Source organism: Sceloporus occidentalis, unplaced genomic scaffold, assembly GCF_023333645.1.
Source record: "Sceloporus occidentalis isolate IW3139 unplaced genomic scaffold, rSceOcc1.0.p SCAF_5, whole genome shotgun sequence".
Lineage (NCBI taxonomy): Eukaryota > Metazoa > Chordata > Lepidosauria > Squamata > Phrynosomatidae > Sceloporus > Sceloporus occidentalis.
Window position 1 is genome coordinate 106,633,747 of NW_028316985.1, and position 20,567 is coordinate 106,654,313.

The 20,567-nt window shown below is 38.6% G+C and overlaps 1 protein-coding gene across 1 annotated transcript in view; it reads right to left on the reverse strand.

Moving 5' to 3' along the window:
* Positions 1–20,567, reverse strand: part of LOC149312623 (endosome/lysosome-associated apoptosis and autophagy regulator family member 2-like) — a 101,125-nt gene that overhangs the window by 18,719 nt on the left and 61,839 nt on the right. Inside the window, exons 5-12 of the mRNA XM_089525021.1 lie at positions 13,853–13,939; positions 12,642–12,747; positions 11,099–11,251; positions 9,050–9,138; positions 3,901–4,081; positions 2,824–2,952; positions 1,607–1,697; positions 296–398 (exon numbers count right to left, since the gene is read on the reverse strand). Of these exons, the coding sequence (XP_089381147.1) occupies positions 296–398; positions 1,607–1,697; positions 2,824–2,952; positions 3,901–4,081; positions 9,050–9,138; positions 11,099–11,251; positions 12,642–12,747; positions 13,853–13,939 (939 nt within the window). The remainder of the gene's footprint in view (positions 1–295; positions 399–1,606; positions 1,698–2,823; positions 2,953–3,900; positions 4,082–9,049; positions 9,139–11,098; positions 11,252–12,641; positions 12,748–13,852; positions 13,940–20,567) is intronic.

Genomic DNA, 20,567 nt, shown 5'->3' on the forward strand with positions numbered 1-20,567 from the left:
CAAGCCTGAGAACAGTTTTTGAACTTATATTTCAATAGCTAATTGCAAAATCAGAGGACATGAGATTTACTCCCAAGCAAGGCAAGAGAAGGTACACATGAGAATGTACTGCTGCGGGAGCTCTATTCCTTCTGTACATCCTCATACGTGTACACAGGGGTGGGAAGTAATTGCTTCTTTGTCCTCAGATTTGCTGTACCTAAGTTTGCAGAATGAAGACTAGGCTACAAGTGAGTGTAGATCTAGGAAAGTCAAACATATTTGTTTTATCAGCCTTGACTGTGATGTTGCTTACCGCCATGAAATACAGCACACAATCTGCTGAACAGATGGTCTCAAACACAAAAGTGATCCGTCCAAGTTCTGAACCAGTCACCCCAGTTACTGATGTTGGAGGCCTATCCAAGAGAGGAAATTAATTACAAGATACTTCAAAATATATATGTTACTCAGTGACATCAGTATTTCAGTTAATACAACTGTGCAAAAAAAATTGAAAGAAAAAATCTACCAAATTGTTTTCCAGTATTACCATTTTATTTGAAAACTGTTTAGTGCATTTCCTACAGAAATAGATGATAGATCTCAGCCTTGTGTATCCTGTTATTTTTATTTTTTATTAAATTTCCTATGGTCTACTAATGTTTTTAAAAATCAGGAAACAGGAGGCCACACTTAAAAATTAAGGCATAACTATTCTGTGTAAGGAAATTTTGTTTAAGAACAGAAGTAGCGCCCTGAAAAATCAAATCAACGTCTATATAAATCTAGTGTTTCAGTCAAGATCCCAGTAATCATCAGGACATTAAGTACAAAGTTGGGAACCCTTAGCATTTCCAGTTCCACTAGTCCAGAAACAGACTACTGGAGTCTATTCAGATCCAGTGGGGCTATTGGAACCAAAAGAGTGATGGGCTCCATTTTAATCAGTCTAGGTCAACAATCTGGCCATAGCTTTTTGGTTCATCTTAAATTTCCAAACACTTTCCAGAGGAAATCCATCTTAGAGCATTGTTACAATAATCTAAATAGGATGTAAAAGAAGAATGTATTGCCATAGTCAGATCAGACATCTGCAGGAATTGGCACAGTTAGTTCATTTCCAGCCACTACAGGAGCCTGAGCATCCAGAACCAGGGTTGAAAAAGGTTGATCCAAACTACAGTCTTCAGAGTCTGCATCTTCAGAGATGGTTGTAGCCCCATCGAGCACAGGCTCAATCTCTCTTCTTTAATCTGTCTTTTGACTTGTATTTTCTTATAGATAAATGTCAGTAAAATACTGCAGAGGGAGGCACATTGGATTATATCCTACATGAAATTAAAAGTCTTGCATTTGAGTAAGACATTAAGAGTGCATTTTAGTAAGACATTAAGAGTGCATTTGAGTAAGGTATCAACATTTATCCGTAACTGCGAATAGCAGTTTCCAGTGCTGTTTTGCTGGCCCAGACAGATCTATTTCTTCTGCATTTCCAAATGATGAGACTTGTCTATAATTTTCTTCCTCCTACCAGCTATGCTATAGTTATTGTCAGACAGGGCTCAACATGAAAGACACGATATTAGAAATATCATAGAAATTTGTAAATTAAACTATTCCTTACTTAAATCCTGGTATGTGAAGATTCACAATGAGGTAATCATTATCTGTTCCCCCTGCCCCACTCCGGATGTGGTCACCAGCTACTTCCCAACCTGAAAAAGGAATCCCATTGAAAAAGCAAAATAACATGTAATCTCAGAAATACATTTTTAAACACATTAAAGAAAATCAGTGGACAAAATACAGCAAGATCCATCAACCTATTCAGAGCAATTATAGTATGTCTCCTCTGAATGAATGCCTGGAGGAGGTAATGGGTTGAATGATGAAAAACAAACTGAAGGTGAATCCAGGCAAGACAGAGGTGTTTACTGTCAAGAGTCCTAACTTGGGTTTGGTGATGCATCAACCAGTCCTGGATAGGGTTACAGTCCCTCTGAAAGACTATGTTTGTAACTTGGGGGTGTTTCTAGATTGGTTGCTCCAATTGAAATCTCAGATAGATGTGATGGCCAAGAGTACTTATTATTAACTTTGGCTGTTACACCAGCTGTTCCCCCTACCTAGAGCTGGAGGACCTAAAGATGGTAGTTCACATGAGTGTAACCTCAAGGCTAGGCTTTGCACTGCACTATACACTGGGCTAGATTGGCTAAGTCCGGAAACTGCAGTTACTTCCTAGCATGGCAGCCAGATTGGTTACTGGGACATCCAGGAGTGATCAAATCACATGAATATTAAAATTGCTCCACTGGCTGCTGATTAGCCTCAATTAGCAAGGTACAAGGTGTTGGCTATTACCTTTAAAGCCCTACATGGCTTGGGTCCAGGTTACCTACAGGATCACCTTTTCCCATATAATTCGCTCTCTACACTCAGGACATTTACTCCAATCAGCCAGGACTAAGGTGACAATTGTCAACCAGAGTACTTTTTCTTCAGCTGTTCCTAGACTGTGGGACTGTCTGTTGGAAGAGATTTGACAGCTGAATACGCTGTCTGAATTTAAAACAGCACTGAAGACCAGTCTCTTCTTTCAGACCTTTCCAGATAATTTTAAATTGTGGATTTAGATGTTGAATTTTAATTGTGGACTGTTTGAAAATGTATATGTCTTATTTCTCTTTTCCACTGTTGCATGTTTTAATTAATGTGTTTTAATTGGTGTTGTTCAGTGTTGATTTGTTGTTGTTCCCTGTCTTGATCCATAAGGAGAGAAGAAAATTATTATTATTATTATTATTATTATTATTATTATTATTATTAACACTAGCTCACCATTCATCCCATCACATTTTGAATTTCCCACATTGAAACAAGAAGTCTTCATATTAAAAGGTAGTACGTTCCACCATTTGTATTCCAATCCTAGAGCTGGTTCAGTACCAGCAGGGCATGACTTGCACTCTGCAACAAGAAATAGACTAGAATTAAAAGATATTTAAAAAAATAAACTAATATCAAAATGAAATGAAATACCTTTCTAGGTATGTAACAAAAATATAAGAAGTCACTGTTGTTGGATGTTTCTTTGTGTGTTTTATAAGTATGTGCTCAGAACCGTAACATTGTTTTCCATTAGAAATTTTGATATGAATCAAAAAGAAAAACCTTATTAAGTATGGTAATAATAACAAGAATTCACTGTTCTTGGATGCTGCTTTGTGGGTTTTATTAGTATGTGAATTCGGCCAAAATTCTCAGGACTGTAACATGTTTTTCATTAAAAATTTTGATATACGTGACCTGCAAGAAGGCATCATAACTGGAGAACCTTTGAGAGACAGACACAGCAAGGAGGACAAACTGACAGCAGAAAGATCCTGGATGAGAATTTGATATTATTCTATGTTTGGTTGCTTTCACAAGTATATAATAACTAAAGACATTTCTACATAGCTAGAAAAATTAAGGAAAACATAAAGCGAAGTACTGTAAAATTAAAACATGCCAATAAAAGGAGCTCTTTGGAAGGTAGCTACAAATATTGCAATAGCTACTCATACAGGGCTGAATACAGACAGTAGTTATTTTATTTTATGTTTTAAAGAATTATCTTTTAAGTAAACTAAAAGCAGACCAATAGAAGAATCATTGTACTTGAATAGCTGTGCATATGAATTTTAATCCCACATCAACTTTGATGAAATGGGTTTTGCAAATTTTTTAAAATGGTAGAAAATCATGGAAGATCTGTTTATCACAAGATAGTAGTGAGACAAGCATGTAACATTGTGAGCAATAGTGCCTGTATACCTAAGTTTGGAATACTAGAGAAAAGTTATTGTCTGTCCCCAGCTCTAGAAGGCAACCAATATCCAAAACAGAGTCTTTAATCAGGTCTGATTCTCTTACCTCTTGTTCCATCAGAAAACATTCCCGGAGGACAAGGAGCACAGAAAGATGAGCCATTGTTATAGAAACCAGGGTTACAAGGTGGACATTCTCTCCTCTCTCCTGAAGGAGGCAGTTTCACTGCTTCAGGTACATCCTCCCTACATATCTTGGGCTCCACCCATTTGTACATGAGCTGAGTCTGAAATTATAGAGAAACATGATAAAAACAGAGGCATATTTTGATTAAGGCTTGATAGAGAGTGCATGCATGCAACAGCTAGCTATTACGATTAAGGACCACAGGCAACATGGTCTATAGAAAACGGACTAAACTTTTATTATAGAAACTCCAGTAAAGATAGGAAAACTCTCTAAGGATGCTAGGCTAAGTTAAGGTAGTACAGGAAGAGGACTAAAATGGTTTTTCATGTGAAGCACTGAAAGGGAGGGGGAAGCAGAGAGAAAAGGTGGAGCAATCCCTAAAAATATCAGTCTAAGGTCCAAAACTCACTGCAGAAATAATCCAATTTGAGACCGCTTTAACTGCCCTGCCTCAATGCTTGGGAATTCTGGGAACTGTAATTTTGTGAGACATTTAGCCTTTTCTTTAAACTACAATTCCCAGGATTCCTGAACACTGAGCCAGAGCAGTTAAAGCAGTCTCAAACTGGATAACTTCTGCAGTGTGTTTTGGACCTAAAAGAGCATAGGATAGGTAGATTTTATACAAAGAGGTTTTAGGTCACTGAAACATTCATAAACCCTATCATTCCTGCTTCCTCTAAGACACATTTAGCTCTAAACACTAACTCTAAACACATTGTTGCATTTGAACAAGGCTAAAGCTGCTCACAAGCTGCATGTGGCCCCAAACCTGTGGCCCCTGAAACTAGTAGTTCCCTGGGCTCCTGGGAACATTTTTTTAATAATAATAAATAGTGGGTTTATTAGATAAGTAAATATGGAAAGTGAATCCCTTTGTAGGTCTTTCTCTGTATGAACTCATTGGCTGGTATCTGCTTAGTGGCATACACAGGCGTAAGTCAACCTAACACTTGCAGATGTCTTTTTTTTTTTCCAAATCAGTGAGCAAGTTGGTATTCCCTTCCACCAACTATAGCCCCCTTGTCTTACTGTGGAGCTTTTGCAGCCCCCCCACCCACAACCATAATGCATTTATGCATGGTGGGGTCGGGGAGGAATGGAGAAGTTTCTGGCTAAGGAGTTTATCATACACCTGGACTTCCGTTATCCTCCCATCGCCCAAACGCCACCAATCTGTGATGGGAGCTATTAAAGTGGAACGCTTCCATTTTTGTCATAGAAATGTTATCGTAATTGTTAGGGAAAGGTCCCTTTTTTAATAACGAAGGGCTCTTTTCCTAACAATTATGATAATGCTTGATATAACTTTATACAGCTCAATCTGAAATTCATTCAATTTTTTCAATGTTTTTCATTAACCATTGTGCAATTACTCATTTGTACAAATGGTGTATATGTTAACACCATGGAAAAAGAAAACACATTTAGGAAGAGTTTTGTATCTAAGAAAAAAGGAAGAACACTACTTAACTGCTTAGAGAGCAGCTGCAGGGGCTTGCAGTTGCTCAGAATAGCCAATTATCCTGTTAAATTTCGCATCTAATTGAGTCCCTTTTTCTGTAAAAAATGAGACTTCTTCTATATATTCGTTCTATGTTTTGATAGAATAATTTCACTCTAGTTTGAGAGGAACAGCAGTAAAAAGCAGACGCATGGGATTGTGAACCTAATCAAAACAGAACACGAGAGCCCTGGGGAGGGACTTAGATTTCACACAGCTCAATTACACCACACTCTGCAATTACAGCAGGCCATTTTCAAGTTCAGTTGGAAATTGTCTTAATTCACAAGGTGGCTACAAAGAAATCAGGCACCACTTTATCATCTAACCTTGAACATGTCTTATAAATTTGATAAGTTCAAACTGTTTGTTAGCTTACAAACATTCCTATCCAAGTACGTTACAAATGCTTATCTTGTGAGCAGCTGGCAGACAACAAGAAGCTTTAAGAGCCAAGGATCTAAAGATTGCTCCCCACAATGACAGGCATCCAATTTCAAGACAATATTATAAAGCCACAGGGAGGAGATGAATCATAGAATCATAAGAGTTGGAAGAGACCACAAGGGCCATCCAGTCCAACTCCCTGCCATGAGGAAATACACAAAATACTCCCAACAGATGGACTGGATAAAAATCTCCAAAGGAGTACCATACTCTGGGCAGCATATTTCATTATCAAACAACTCTTACCATCAAGAAGTCCTTCCTAATATTTAGGTGGAAAATAACTCCTGGATATAAGAACAGTGGAAGTCGAATGGGCACTGATTCATCTTAGGCTATGGCTTCTCACAACAAAACTACTTTTCAATGCCAGGGAGGAAGGGGGAATTATTGCTTTTCTTTCTTAGTTTGCATGTATAAAGGATATACCTTCTTTGCTTTAGTCTGTCACCCCAGCTCTACTCACTACTGCACCTTCTGCCCCCACCAACCAGAATACGAATCAAACCCTGCTGTTTGATGAAGGACACATCTACAATATATGTTTTTCACTGGCTATATCTGATGAAACATTGGATAATTCTTATAAAACAGCTGACAAAGTCTGTATGTTCTCCCAGGTCCAAACCTGATTAACATTCATTTTCTAATTTTAATGCTTAAGATCTATTCAGAATTGTACTGCCTGAGTAGGTTAAACTGGTGAGGAATGGGTGCATGCTAGCCCTGCCCATCTCTTCTTGTATTTCCATTGTCCATTGTGGGCAACAAGCTGAAGAGGAGAACCTCTGCCAAGAAAGGAAGCTCTTCTATTTGCACAGTTGGTTTCCATGTGAGAGAGTAACAGCAACTCGGGAGGAGGGTCAAAGGTAGTACACTCCCCTCCTCATATTTGTAGGCCACACAGGTAATGAATGTTTTAGTACTGGCACATTATAACATTCAGCAAGGTAAATGTCAGCAAACCCAAGGAACTGCAACCATAAGCAGTCCACTGGTCAATATACGATATGCACTTTTCCAAATACTTTTCACATATTCAAATGCTACAGTTTTGGGACATAGGAGAAAAAATATATGTGATATCAGTTAATATGAAGTTGTGCTAGCTTTGCATTTAGGCAATTGAAATGTCACAGGTCCCCTTCCATCAAGAAGGGTGTTATGGTACCTTCATTTTATTTAAGAAACAGTGCTATGGAGCCCTGGTGGCGCAGTGGTTAAATGCCTGTACTGCAGCCATTCACTCAAAACCACAAGGTTGCGAGTTCAAGACCAGAAAAAGGGCCCAAGCTCGACTCAGGCTTGCATCCTTCTGAGGTCGCTAAAATGAGTACCCACTGTTGGAGGCAAAATTAGCTTACTTGCTAATTAGCTTACTTGCTGTTCACCGCTATGATCTTTGGAATAGCGGTATATAAATAAAACAAATTATTATTAATTAAATTATGTCACCCAAAGTGGTACATGTTGCCATGTCTACTTGTCTAAAAGGCAACATGGTGGCCACCCAATCATCTGTGTACCAGAATTAAGGATAGAGAATGCTGTACATTTTAACCTGCTTCAGACAGAATGAATCACAGGAACTAGTGTGTAGTCTTAAGGGTAGTGAGAATTCTTTATAAAATAGTCCAGATCCTTTGAAGAATCATAATTCCTATAATTTATTTTATCAAAAACATCACAACTGATCTGAAAGTGATTTGGAATTAATTTAAATTTATTCACCTCCCATTATTGTCCTGTGTGGACATGTGCATTACAAATTTCAGAACTGAAATTAAATTTTGTACAGTTTTCAAAACTTGTAGTTCTGCTTTTGAAAACATTTTTAATCTCAAAAGGCAACATTCAGATTTTACAACTTAATAGTGAAGTTAAAAAAAATTATCCACATTGATTGGGAACACAAATGATTATAATGTTGAAAAAATGCTACTGTAAATCAATTTCCAGATGGTATCAAATATCAAGTGTTATTGCAACAATCTCTGAATGCCAAATACTGAATGTATGGTTAATATTTATCAAGTATCTGCACATTCATTTAATATGTGGCAGCAAATTTGCATATGAAAAATCTAAGTATCTTTCTGGGGAAAAATACACAAAAAGTAGCATAGGAAAGATGAGAGGGGACCAGCTAATTTGTAGACAGATGCTGCATATTTCATATTCCTGTGCAAAGAAATCAGAAAGAGTCAGCCAAGTGTAACAAGGGTTTGTAGAAGGCAAAACAGTGGAGAGTTGGACAGCTCCTAACACCATCTATCAATCAAAAGGCTCTGTGCACAGCTATTCTGTCTCTTTCTTCACTGAAAGAGCGTAGCCATCATGCTGCTTACTGGCAATTCCCTGAGGTAAAGTGATCACTGGTTCTGCTGAAAGAATGAAACAGTTTCCAGGTGGAGCACTCCTAATCAAAAAGCATGGTGCAGCCTTTATTTCCATGAAATCCGATATTGTCTGGAACTCACAGAAAATTCCATGGTTAGGACAGGCACAATGGAAGCACTCCCAACCACATCTTTGCACAAAGAATATTATACTTCTGTAACCAAGGGCCGGAACAGACAAGCATAAAAAGCTGACTTCCAGCCGGCTTGGGGGATGTGACGTGCATACGACACATGCCCCCAAGATGTGGGGAAAACGGTTTCATGACACCTGGCTACCCACACATGGACTGACTTTTGGGCTCTCTAGCAGTGCAGTGTTTGGATGCCGCATGCAGTCAGAGCCCCTTAAAGTCAGCTTCCAGATGTGGCAGGGCCAAAAATCTGGCTTTTTGCCAGTGCAAAAAGGAGCGGCTGTTTGCGGCTTCTTTTTCGGCCAGCAAAAGGGCAGATTGCAGCCACAGCAAGCGGGTGCCATGGCCCAAATCCAGATTTGTCAGCAGTAACTTGGAGCCTCCCCTTTAAGGCAGTGTTTTTGCCCCAACTATATTTTAAAGCTTATTAGGTCTGGAAGGACAGATTTAGCGATATACAAAAGCGATGCAATTCAGAACTGTCTAGCTTAGACTCTCTAGGTGAAAACTGCTAGGTCTCCCAACAGTCAATACTGTAAAGACTCCTCTATAGAACAGTTGCAGGATGGCTTGCCACTCACCTTTCCATCCTGATCACATGGTGTGTGGATCTGAAAAAAGTCTCTGCTTGAGCATGGAAGACGTTCCATACACTGGCTTGAACCTTCATCTAAAAGCAAAAATGCAATGATAAAACAAAACGAAATCCAGTTAATTTGAGGAAAATTATCTGACTTAGCCAGATTTCAATGTTCCATTTGTATCTATTTGTTCATATTACCAGGAAATTACTTTTAAATTGTGTATCTCAACATTTCACTGTAGCTGCAGCCTGGTAAAACTCTCCCTTTCAGGGAACCAGTAGTTGCATGGTTTTGATTCAGAAGTCAAGTAAAAACCCAGAAAACATTTTTGAACCTCCTTTCTGTCCTGTTAATTTTGTATTGAATTTTTATTGATAAGATGGATTTCAGTTACTTGCACCAATTTAAAATTGTTTTCACAAGTAGTTAGGGGTATAGGAACTGTGAAGTTTTTGCTATAAAATTTGAATTGAAATGAAAAGATGGATGGGGGATAAATGGACAGACTGACCAATTGACAGACAGAACTGGCCAAAATCCTCCCAAACCCTCTCCAAGTGGCCCTCTAGAGAAATAATTTGCTATTAAACAATTCCTTTTAAAAACTCTCTACACCATTCCATACCATTTGCAGTGGAACCTTTCCCACCATCCTCTGAGCGAGCAAGATTACTGGATGCTCTCATCTCTGACACATTTGGGAAAACAAATAATTCAACAGTCTACACATATCTACAGACTCTTGCTCTGACTGACTTCTTCGAGCTGCTCCCAGTATCAAGCATCCTGGGATTTAAGATCAGCTGGCAAGCCTTTGCTTATGGTGCAATTGATGGTTGTGGTCTCTTAGGAAACCACACATGGAAGGGCCATCTTAGTAGAAGCTGTGGAAATCCCTCCTGGCGGAAATCTCTACTTCCTGTTGTAATTTAACCACCCGATTAAAATGTATTTATTTGTGCTATTGAGATTTAAGTTTTTAAAAAAAAAGAAAAAAGGGGAAGGGGAATAAAGGCAATCAGGCTGCTTGGGAATAGTAAAGGGCAGGGAGGACATGGGGAGAGGTGGAGATATTGACACCACCAGACTGCCAATATCACAACTGCCCCGGCAGCAACATTTTGCACCTGGGGGCTAGCATGATTGAGAGTCCTCATCAAAGAAAATTGGTGCCCTAACTATGCTTCAGGGGCACAGCAGCTATGGGTTGGAAGCACCATTGTGTGATAAGTATTGTGAAAGGAATTTTTTCCAGCTCTATTCACAGTTTAAAAGCCACATGTGATAATGTCCTATAACAACAAAAATACAGACACAAATACAAATACAATAAAACAAAACAAAAAAGGAAAGAAGGAACCAAAACTTAATAGGGTCGCCATAAATCAAAAATGACTTGAAGGCACACAACAACAACAGCACATGAATAAGATTTCAATGAAACTTTGGCAAATAAAATAAGAACAATGTTCAAGATGAAAACTGTAAATTCATGAAGCTAATCATTCCTTACCAAATGCTTCTCCAGAATATAGATTGAGTCTTCAATGAATCCTCAGATTCCCTATGTTCATTAATATATTAGATAAAACTAGTCGGGTTTCCCAGAATCCTTCCTTCCTTCCTATTATTTGTATGACTCTAAATGTACTAGTTAGTTTTTCCATTAAAACTATGTGCTACACCTTACTCTACTAGCTCAGGACATTTAGGCTTTTAAAGTCTTTCTGGTTAAGTTGTTTTTCCTCAATAACAGTTTTTTTATTGATTTTATTATCTGTTCATGATTGTATTATCTATTCATGACCTGAGAATTATGATTTCAATAGCATTTGTGTGTCATACTGTGTTTTCTAAGTTCTTAGTCACACTTGATAGTTGTGACATACATATTAATGAAGCATATTAAATATATAATCAGAATAACTGTCAGAATTAACATTATTAGTTTAATTGGCTGGAAGAGGTTCACAGTAACACCAGACGTCAAAGCAGAGGTTTGAGCCAAACACTGTCCTTCAGTTCTCTTTGCTTCAAAAATAGTACCTGCATAATGTGTTTCTTCATCACACTTAGTGCATTCCTTAGCACCCTTTTCAGAGTAAGTATTTCTAGGACAGAGTTGGCATGTAGAAGAGCCTGGCATGTTGCTAAATGTACCAGGTTTGCAAGGAAAACATTCAGATGTATAAGCCACCCCTGTAAAACAAAAATATAAATTTAACAGTTCAGAAAATATATAAGCATGAGAGCTGATGCAGCTTAGTGGTTTGAGCACCGGACTATGACTCTGGAGATCAAGGTTCAAATCTCTGCTCAGCCATGGAAACCCACAGGTGAGCTTGTGGAGGTCACACACTCTCAGCCTCAGATGAGGCAAAGGGACCCCTAACAAATTTTGTCAAGAATATCCCATGATAGGGTCACCTTAGAGTTGCCATAAGTCGGGAAGGAGGCATACAACAAGAAATATATAAGCAAGTATTTGGCAGCTATAATGGGAAGCTAGTGGTGTGTGGTAGTAGACAATGTTGGACTTGGACCAAAAGACTTGGGTTCAATTCCCTATTCGACTATGACGTTCACAGGATTACTATGAGTTATTCAATATGTTTTAGGCTAATAGGACTAACATAGAAAGCTGCCTGATACTCAGAGCAGACTGTTTCTCTGTCTACCCCAGTATCATCTACTCTTGCTAAGGATGTAAAGAATACCCTTAAGCTTTCTTGTCCCTGACACAACAAGGCACAAAGTGACACATTACTGTCACATTAGTGTGTCACAAATGCTTAACATACGGTATTTCAAATAATAAGCATAAAGCAATGGCAATAAGCTACAATTTTTATTTTAAAATGATTTTAATAAACCATTTTAAACAAAATTCTAGATTCTGACTAGATATATATTTCTTGAAGGTCATTTTTTTTCAAAATGTTTCCCCAGGGCATAATTTTAAAAGCATATTTCCTTTTCACCAGGACAGAGTCTAAAATAAGTACTGAAAGCACAGTATTTCAGGTGCAGGCCTTTGAATACAAATCTAAATATATTGGTCTTTCTGCAAATTCAGTTAATACCAGCAGATGTCACCATTCAACCTGTAACTGAAGCAAAAGGAAAATTCAACACATGGTACTACCTTGGATTGCAGGATTGGATTGGATTGCAGGAAGGTGAAGGGGGGAAAGTAAGTAGAAAGATGATAATTAAAAATGTACATGTTCTGACAGAACAAGCAAGTTGCTTGTGAAAACAGCAGTCATGTAGAGAAGGATTTATGGATAGGATCAAGGAATTATCCCTCTTTGTTTTTCAGAAAAGGTTGCATAGTGGTCCTCTTTCGTTTGGATGTTGTTGGCATAGCAGATTTTACTTAAGGCTTGCTTGGTGATGGGAAATAGATATTATTATAATTATTTATTGAATATGGGTCTTGTTTTATTTTGGTTGAATTGTTTTGAAAATGCAGGATAGAGAGCTCCATCCAAAAATGAAATATATCTGACACCACTGAACTGCAACAATGCTGTCTGCAAATGAAAAATCATAATAAAATTACAGTTAAATCTACCATGTTGTATACCTTCAATCGTAACGTTTTTCACAAGTACAGGTTTCACCACCTGTGAACCCATCAGGATCCCTGTTGTCCTCCAGTATAATATATTAGTGCCTGATTTCAGTGTTACCTTTAAGAGGAGGAAGAGATGAAAGAACCATTAAACAAAATCTCATCTTGACACAAGTGATTATGAAACAGGCTACAGCTCTATTCAAATATTTTCTTTTTTAACATAAGTAAACACGTGAGGAGCTGAGAGTATTAACCCCCATCTCTGTCATTAGTAATCCAAAAAAGTACAATTTTAAAGCTCCTGGGTTTTACACCTATCCTTCTTGCAAAATTCTCACATACCCCCAGTTGCTACTTAATTAATGGCAATAAAATGCACTCTTGCTGCACAAGCCAGCAAGGAGTGATGCATAATCCTCTGAGTAAAGGTCCAGGAAAAAAAATGGGATAACACACCCTGCTTTATTGAATTAGCTTGAAGGAAGTACTAAACAAATAGTTCAGCCAAACACACTGAAATATCAATTTAAAAAAAAACAACACTCACATTATTCCCCCCCCCCAATATAAAAATCTAACAACTGAAAGAAACTATCCCACAGGAAAGCCTCGCCCTATTTACTTAGCTAACACATTTAACCAGGAATTTTCAAAAAGTGAGATAAGGCATTTGTCTGCAAATAAAAAGGGCAGCTCTAACCCAGACAAACATGTATCTCACACTGTAGTATATTTTTTATTTCTGAAAATTGCCTCTGGCTCATACTCAAAAATCTTGACTGTAAACCTGTTAAACCTACTCTTTGGTATTTTGCATTATGCAAGCACAAAGAAGGGTGAAAGTAGTTTCATTCAAGCACTGCCATAGCACATGTACTTCAGTACATTCTGAGCTGTTTGTGATCAATAAAGACTTGGGGGGGGGGGTAGATAAGCAAAATAAGAAAGGACAGGAGTCCAACAGTCAACAATCCTAAATCCTTTTTAGAATGACAAAAGGGTAAAGCATTCCAGCTTTCACATCTGTCTGTGGGTCCATGACAGAAGCATTTGAGATTATCAGAAGGTGCTATGGGTCCAGACTCAATTTAATAACAGTTTCAGGAATCCAGGCTGAAGAAAGAATGGGGAAAGTCTTGCATTGCTAGCATTACTTGCAGTCTTAAGATTGTCAGTCCTCTAATCTATTCATTAATTAAGCCATCCAAGTTTATACTCACAGAATGAGAGCCCCATTCACCATTATCTGTTAATTTCACCCATTTATCACTTGTAGTATCCATTTCTTGGCACTGGTCATTTTGAATCTGTGGGTTTAATAAAATATGGGGGAATCATTAGGTTAACTTGCTGTGAACACAAGCAACAAAGTAAATTTTAAAAATCCATTCGCGGCATAGCCTAGTGTATCTCAGTAATCCTTATACTATCCTTGCAAAATACAGTGATATCCTCTGATCACAGAGAGCATAGGGTTGGATATGTAGTTGAGAGAAAAATGAGTTGGCCTAAGATGATTTACAGTGCAATCTGGCCCATCTCTAGTGAGAAGAATGTGTCACTGGGTTATACTTGTTCTCAAATACATATATAAAACAGGAACTGGGGACCATATTGGTCTCTGGGCCCAAATAGCCCCCCAGGACCAATGTGGCAGGAAGTAGACCTAAAACCCCTGCTTGACTTCATCAAGTTCCTCTCCAAAAGTCTCTCTTTAAAAAAAAAAAATAGCAGAGAGGCACATGGGATTACATACCTCTGCATAGAGAAAGGCACTCAGCTGGTGCCTGTAAGAAGGGCTCCTTGAGGCTGGACTGTACATCTGCTTTATGTTATGCTCATTGACCCAGTCAGCCAGTGCTTGAGGGAGCACCTCCTAGTGCCAGCTGTACTGCATGCTGGCTTCTCACACTGTCATCTTGATCAATGCAATCACATAAGTGCTGGAAAAAGTTTGTGCTGGAAGAGGAAGAACAACCTGAAGAGGGGAGCTTCACAGACCAGGGTCTCTCCATCCCTGGTGAAGTGGGCTACTCAGAGTTCAGTCCTGCTGAGTTCAGAGGGGCTTGCTCTTAGAAGACTATGCCTAAGATTGCAGGTTCAGTGAATTTACACTTTACACAGCTACTGAATCAGGAAAATTCCTAGTTTATTCTTCTACACACTGCACTCTGCCAATTCTCAGGAGCCTATAACATTCCAGGATGCCAGCACTGGGCAAATGTGGCCTTCCAAATGTTTGTGGACTCCTTTATTCACCATCATTTATGCTAGCTGGGATTGAGGGGAGTTGTAGGCCAAATAAGTATATGGCTGGTGAGTTAACCTTAGCACTCTAAGGATTCATTTTTAGCACACAAAAATACACTTGGTCACTAATCATATAATGTCAATCAAAGCATTATATCATACAATACTTAATTAAGTCATTGATTCCTGCCATAATGTGTAATAAAAGTAACTAACTTAGAAATCTTGAGTGGGGATGGGGGGTGGATTTATTTGTTATAGGTCCCTTGAAAGCTATCACCTACAGCAGGGAAAAGGAAACCTCTATTGCGAGAGGTAAGACATTTCTGATTGATAGCTATTGGAAACAAACAATTGGGATTGGTACCAACTTTATGATCTGTGTGGGATGTTAGATAGGAACATAGAAAGTTTCTTTTATACTGAGTCAAGACACTAATCCATGTAGCTCAGTACTGTAAACTCTGACTGGCATTAAGTGCTGTGATAGATGTCTGCCAGAGACCCAGGACAGCCACTGCCAGACAGAATAAAATAACAAAATTGTGCCATATAAATTAACTTCAAATGTTCTTAACCAGCCACCTGCCAACATTTCACAGATAAACACTGGGGCAAGTATGGCTAAGCAACATCAGACTGTGGGCAAGATGGGGAAAAGTATTAATGAGTAAGAACAGATATGCAGGGAGAGGCTGCAGCAGTTTGATTTTGCTTCACCCTACTGAGAATGGGTAAGATTCCACCACCTCTTTTTCTCCCATCCCTGCTGAGTTAATTGAGTGCAAACTACTTTTGCACTTTGAGCTCAGTTTGCACCAATAAAAGCAAGCCAACAACAAAAGGGAAAAGTGGGAGAGAAAAACTGGAACATTTTAAAAGCTGCTGAACAAGTGGGACTATAGAGGACGATTCAAGACTGTCCCTGCCAAATCAGAACAGCAGGTGAGTATATGAACTGGCTGGGCACTGTCAGAAACAGGATACTGGATTGAGATCATCTTTGACTGGATCCAACAAGGAAGTTTCATATCTGTACAACATGCTTTGGAAAGCAGCTATAAGGAATATATGAAGACAATAGAGAAATTTGACTGATTTAATTCAGTTTGATATATTCCCTCATGCATACCAACACCCTGGCAAACACAGCTACAGTTAAGTGAACATTTGTTATTTTTCCATGACTGTATCTGAAGTGGATTGCAACCCTACAGGGCAATTTTGCACTGCTCACGAGCAAATCACTGTTCAGGAAAATAGCAAAATTGTTCAACAGCAGTGCAGACAAAAATGACTGGCTATTTTGTAACAGCAGGAATTTAAAGAAAGTGATAATAATATGCTAGTCTCTCTACAGCAATGATGTAGGAGGCCTCTCTGAGGTAACCCTCATATAAATAGCCAAAGCTTAATATTTCAAGCATATCTGTGGCACCTAAACTAAAGCAGAGGAAAGAAAGAAATGGAAAATAAAGAGAGAGGGAGAGAGAGAATTTTATAGACAGTACAAAATGTTGGATACCTTTCTCTAAAGTAGGCATGGATACAGTATCATCAAGACTGTTTCTGAGGCCCCAACCCTCTCAAACTCCCTAGAGCACCAATTTTGTGGCCATAAAAATGGTTCCATCCAGAAGTTCATCTTTTAAGCAAGTAGAATCCTACACACACACTCCACCACCTACACATTCTGATTTACATTAAAAAATACCAATATGGTATTTCAAAACAAAGTAGAATGCAACTTCTATTTTTTATTATTTTTAAAACATTTTTAGCCATCCATGTTGCTCCCCTGAAAGTTCTAGTGGCATAAAATTAGCCCACAGATCAGTTCCAGTTGCCTATCCCTGCTCTAAGGAAACATCAGATGACATTCCTATGGATTAAAAGTCCATCCGTGCAATTGGGACTTTGTGTTCCCATTCCCTGCAAGCCACTGTGCACTCCCAAATCTGCTCCCTCACTTTCCAAAGCAAATTCTGAGAGTGTTTAGAGGGCTTTGAGGAAATGAAGAATAACCCCTTTTCATTCCACTAGCTAAAGCAGTGCAGCAAGCAGGAAGGAGGGAACCTAATAGAACTGCACCTATAGAACAAAACCAACAAGAGAAGTTTTCCGGTAGCAGTTCCTACATATGTGAATGTGCTGGAGAATTATTTTTTTTAAAATGTTCCATATCTTAAAATAATTGGGCCTCACTTATTGGTTATCTGAAAATATTTAAGCCATTAAAAGTAGGTAGTACATTTTTTGTGATTAAAAACTCTTTCTGATGTTTTATATCCAAAACATATATTTCTGCACTTTAAGGAGCTTTTATTAATATTCTTGGCACTTTCAGGTACATGTTTTGGTTAGGTTGAAATGTGCCTGAATAAATAATTGCATCTCATATATGTTGTTTGAAGACATTACCACATGCTATGTAACCGGTTTAAAAAAAAAAAAAAAGATGGAAATGCACTATCAATTTTTGTATAAACGTGTACAAATGATTAAATATGGTGTAGCCATCTATTACTACAGTACTACACATTACAGTTGTCACATGGACACTGGTTAGTTGCTCAACATGAGATGCATTATCATAGGGGCATGTTTTCTCCATGAAGTACTCCTTTTTGCACCAACTTGGTGGAGGGAAAACCTTGCTTCATAAAATACCTGATTTTTAACATATGCCTCCTTCTACCCATGAACAGCTCACAATATGAAAGCTTTAGTCATATGGTGTGAAATAAAACATTCTATCAATGAACCAGTTCTCAGTTAACATGGCACTGTAAAAGCACTTAATAATTATAAAGTATATATGAATGTTCAAGACATTTACGATGCATTATCATACAACATTCTGGTGAAACAGATTATCCCACATGGGGTTCCCAGTTATTGAAATAAGAAAAAACAGCCTACTGCAAGAGTGAGCAAAGTGAGGCATGCAGGTCACAGACAGCAATGCAGATTATTTCCCTCACCCTAGAGAGCCATTTTTCCCCAGATGGTTTGTTTTAAAATATTTTCTCAGAAAAGGGAGGACTGCATCTTTTGAAAATGCGATTCTTCTCTAAAATATGTCTTTTGGGGGCAAAAAAACCCCAGATATTTTTCCCCAAGCCAGAAGTTACTTGTGAGCCACTTCCAGATCTTGTGGTGGCACAAATGTGGGCCAGGAAGAATCCTGAGCCTGGAGAGATAACATCTGAGCCCTGTCAAGCTCCTGTCCCAAATTGTAAAATATTTCCCTATCTTTCTATCTTTACTCTTACTAGTTCATGACTTACTCATCCCTAGCTCTAACCACTCCTGCTTAAGAGGTTCTAATGATATGCCTGGAAGTGCAGAAAAGCTGGCCAGGATGTTTTGATCATAGTAAATTACAGGCCAGGAGTGACTGTCGAGCCCAATACTTCAGCGGTCAATGCTTTTGGTTTTCCATCAGAGAAAAATCAATTGGTGCCTAGCCAAGCATCAAAAACATATACGTAACTGAAAGGAAATTCATGTCATTGCACAAGAATCACCTGTGGCTTCCTCCACAGGAATCCAACAAGCAAGTATGGTTGTTGTAGGAGGAGGAAATAAAACCCATATCCTATTAGAGCAGGTACTGTCTTTTTAGCAAAGTCTGATAGATAGTATTGAATTAATAGAAGGAAGTGCTGGGAGCCAGCATAATAGTTTTGCTACTGTTTTCATGCCTTGGGATCATTACAAAGCTTCACGAGGAGTGCAGTTTTTCATCTCATTGTCTGCAAACAGTCTTTAATGCTAATTAAGGCTGAAGCTCCTACATCGCAGCAGCCATTCTGGATTTCACAGACTGCAAGAAAGGGTGATTCATTCCTCAAATAAAAGAAGAGAGCCAGTGAGGACAAGATGAAAAAATTCCATTATCCACTTATTTTGAGCTACCTATGGAAGTAGGCTTGCTAGAGAGATTAAGAACAATAAAAAGGGCTTTTTTGGATATGTCCACAGCAAAAGGAAGAAAAAGGAAATGGTAGAGCCACTGCATGGAGAAGATGGCAAAATGCTAACAGAAGACAGAGAAAAGGCAGAATTACTCAACACCTTCTTTGCCTCAGTCGTCTCAGAAAAGGAAAAAGATGCTCAACCTAAGGAAAATGGAGCAGAGAATAGGGGAATTTCAGCACAGAATAAGCAAAGAAATAGTACAGGAATACCTTGTTAATCTAAATGAATATAAGTCACTAGGACCAGATGAACTACATCCAAGGGTACTAAAAGAACTGGCAAATGTACTATTGGAGCCATTGGCAATAATCTTTGAAAACTCCTGGAGAACAGGAGAAGTCCCAGCAAACTGGAGGAGGGCAAACGTTGTCCCCATCTTCAAAAAGGGGAAAAAGAGGATCCCAACAATTATCATCCAGTTAGTCTGACATCAATAGCAGGAAAGATTCTAGAGCAGGTCATTAAACAGTCTGTGAACATCTAGAAGGCAATTCCATAATCACAAAAAGTCAACATGGGTTTCAGAGAAACAAGTCATACCAGACAAATCTTATCTCTTATAAAATTACCAGCTTGGTAGATGAAGGGAATGCTGTGGCTATAGTATATCTTGATTTCAGTAAGGCCTTTGACAAGATTTCCTATGGCATTCTTGTAAAATGCAAACAATCTTGTAAAATGTGGGCTAGACAAGGTAACTGTTACATGGATTTTTAATTGGTTGACCAGCCGAACCCAAAGGGTGCTCAACATTGGCTCCTTTTCATCCTGGAGAGAAGTGACCGGTGGGGTCCCACAGGGCTCTGTCCTGGGCCCAGTGTCATTCAACATCTTTATCAATGACTTGGATGACAGCATTTGGAGCATACTTATCAAATTTGCAGATGACACCAAATTAGGAGCAGCTAATACTCCAAAGGACAGGATCAAAATTCTGCTTTGGGTCTAACAGGGAGTGAAGAACATGCATGGAAAAGTATATGGATGCAATCTTCAAAGCTGCTGTGATGTCATATAGCTTCGACACCACCCATCCCATGTTCTTCAGCTCAACAACACCCAGCATGGAGGAGCCCATAGGAACACATTCATCCCACCTGACATGCAGCAATGCAAGAAAGCAAATACAGTCAAAACCAAAAAAACAGCCAGAATTTAATGGAGGAATGAGTATTATGAATTGGCATGGGTGGTGGGGTCAACACAGCCACAATCAGGATGATCCACTGTCAAGCTCTGTGAACTGCTGGATGGCTCACAGAGGTGCCAGTTACTACAATCAGAATGTCTATGGAATCTCAGCTGAGTTAGAAGCTTTCTGGTCATCCCACTCTGCTGCTCACCTGCTGGCAGTTCTTTAAGCATATTGATTAAGCCACTCAAATTACTTTACTCAAGTCATTGGTCTAATCTGCAGAAATAATACAGGTTGACACCATTTTAAATGTCATGGCTCAGTGCTATGGAATTCTGGGATTTATAGTTTATTGTGGTGCCATAGCTCTTTAGCAGAGATGGCTAAATATCTCACAAAACTACAAATGCTAGATTTCCATAGCACTGAGCTATGGCAGATAAAGCAGTGTCAAACTGCATTATTTCTGCAGTGCAGATTAGACCATTGTGAATGTATCTCAGTAGGTTTAAATGTAAACCATTTGAATTAACCTGGTTATAAGATGAGACTACTAAGCATCTAAA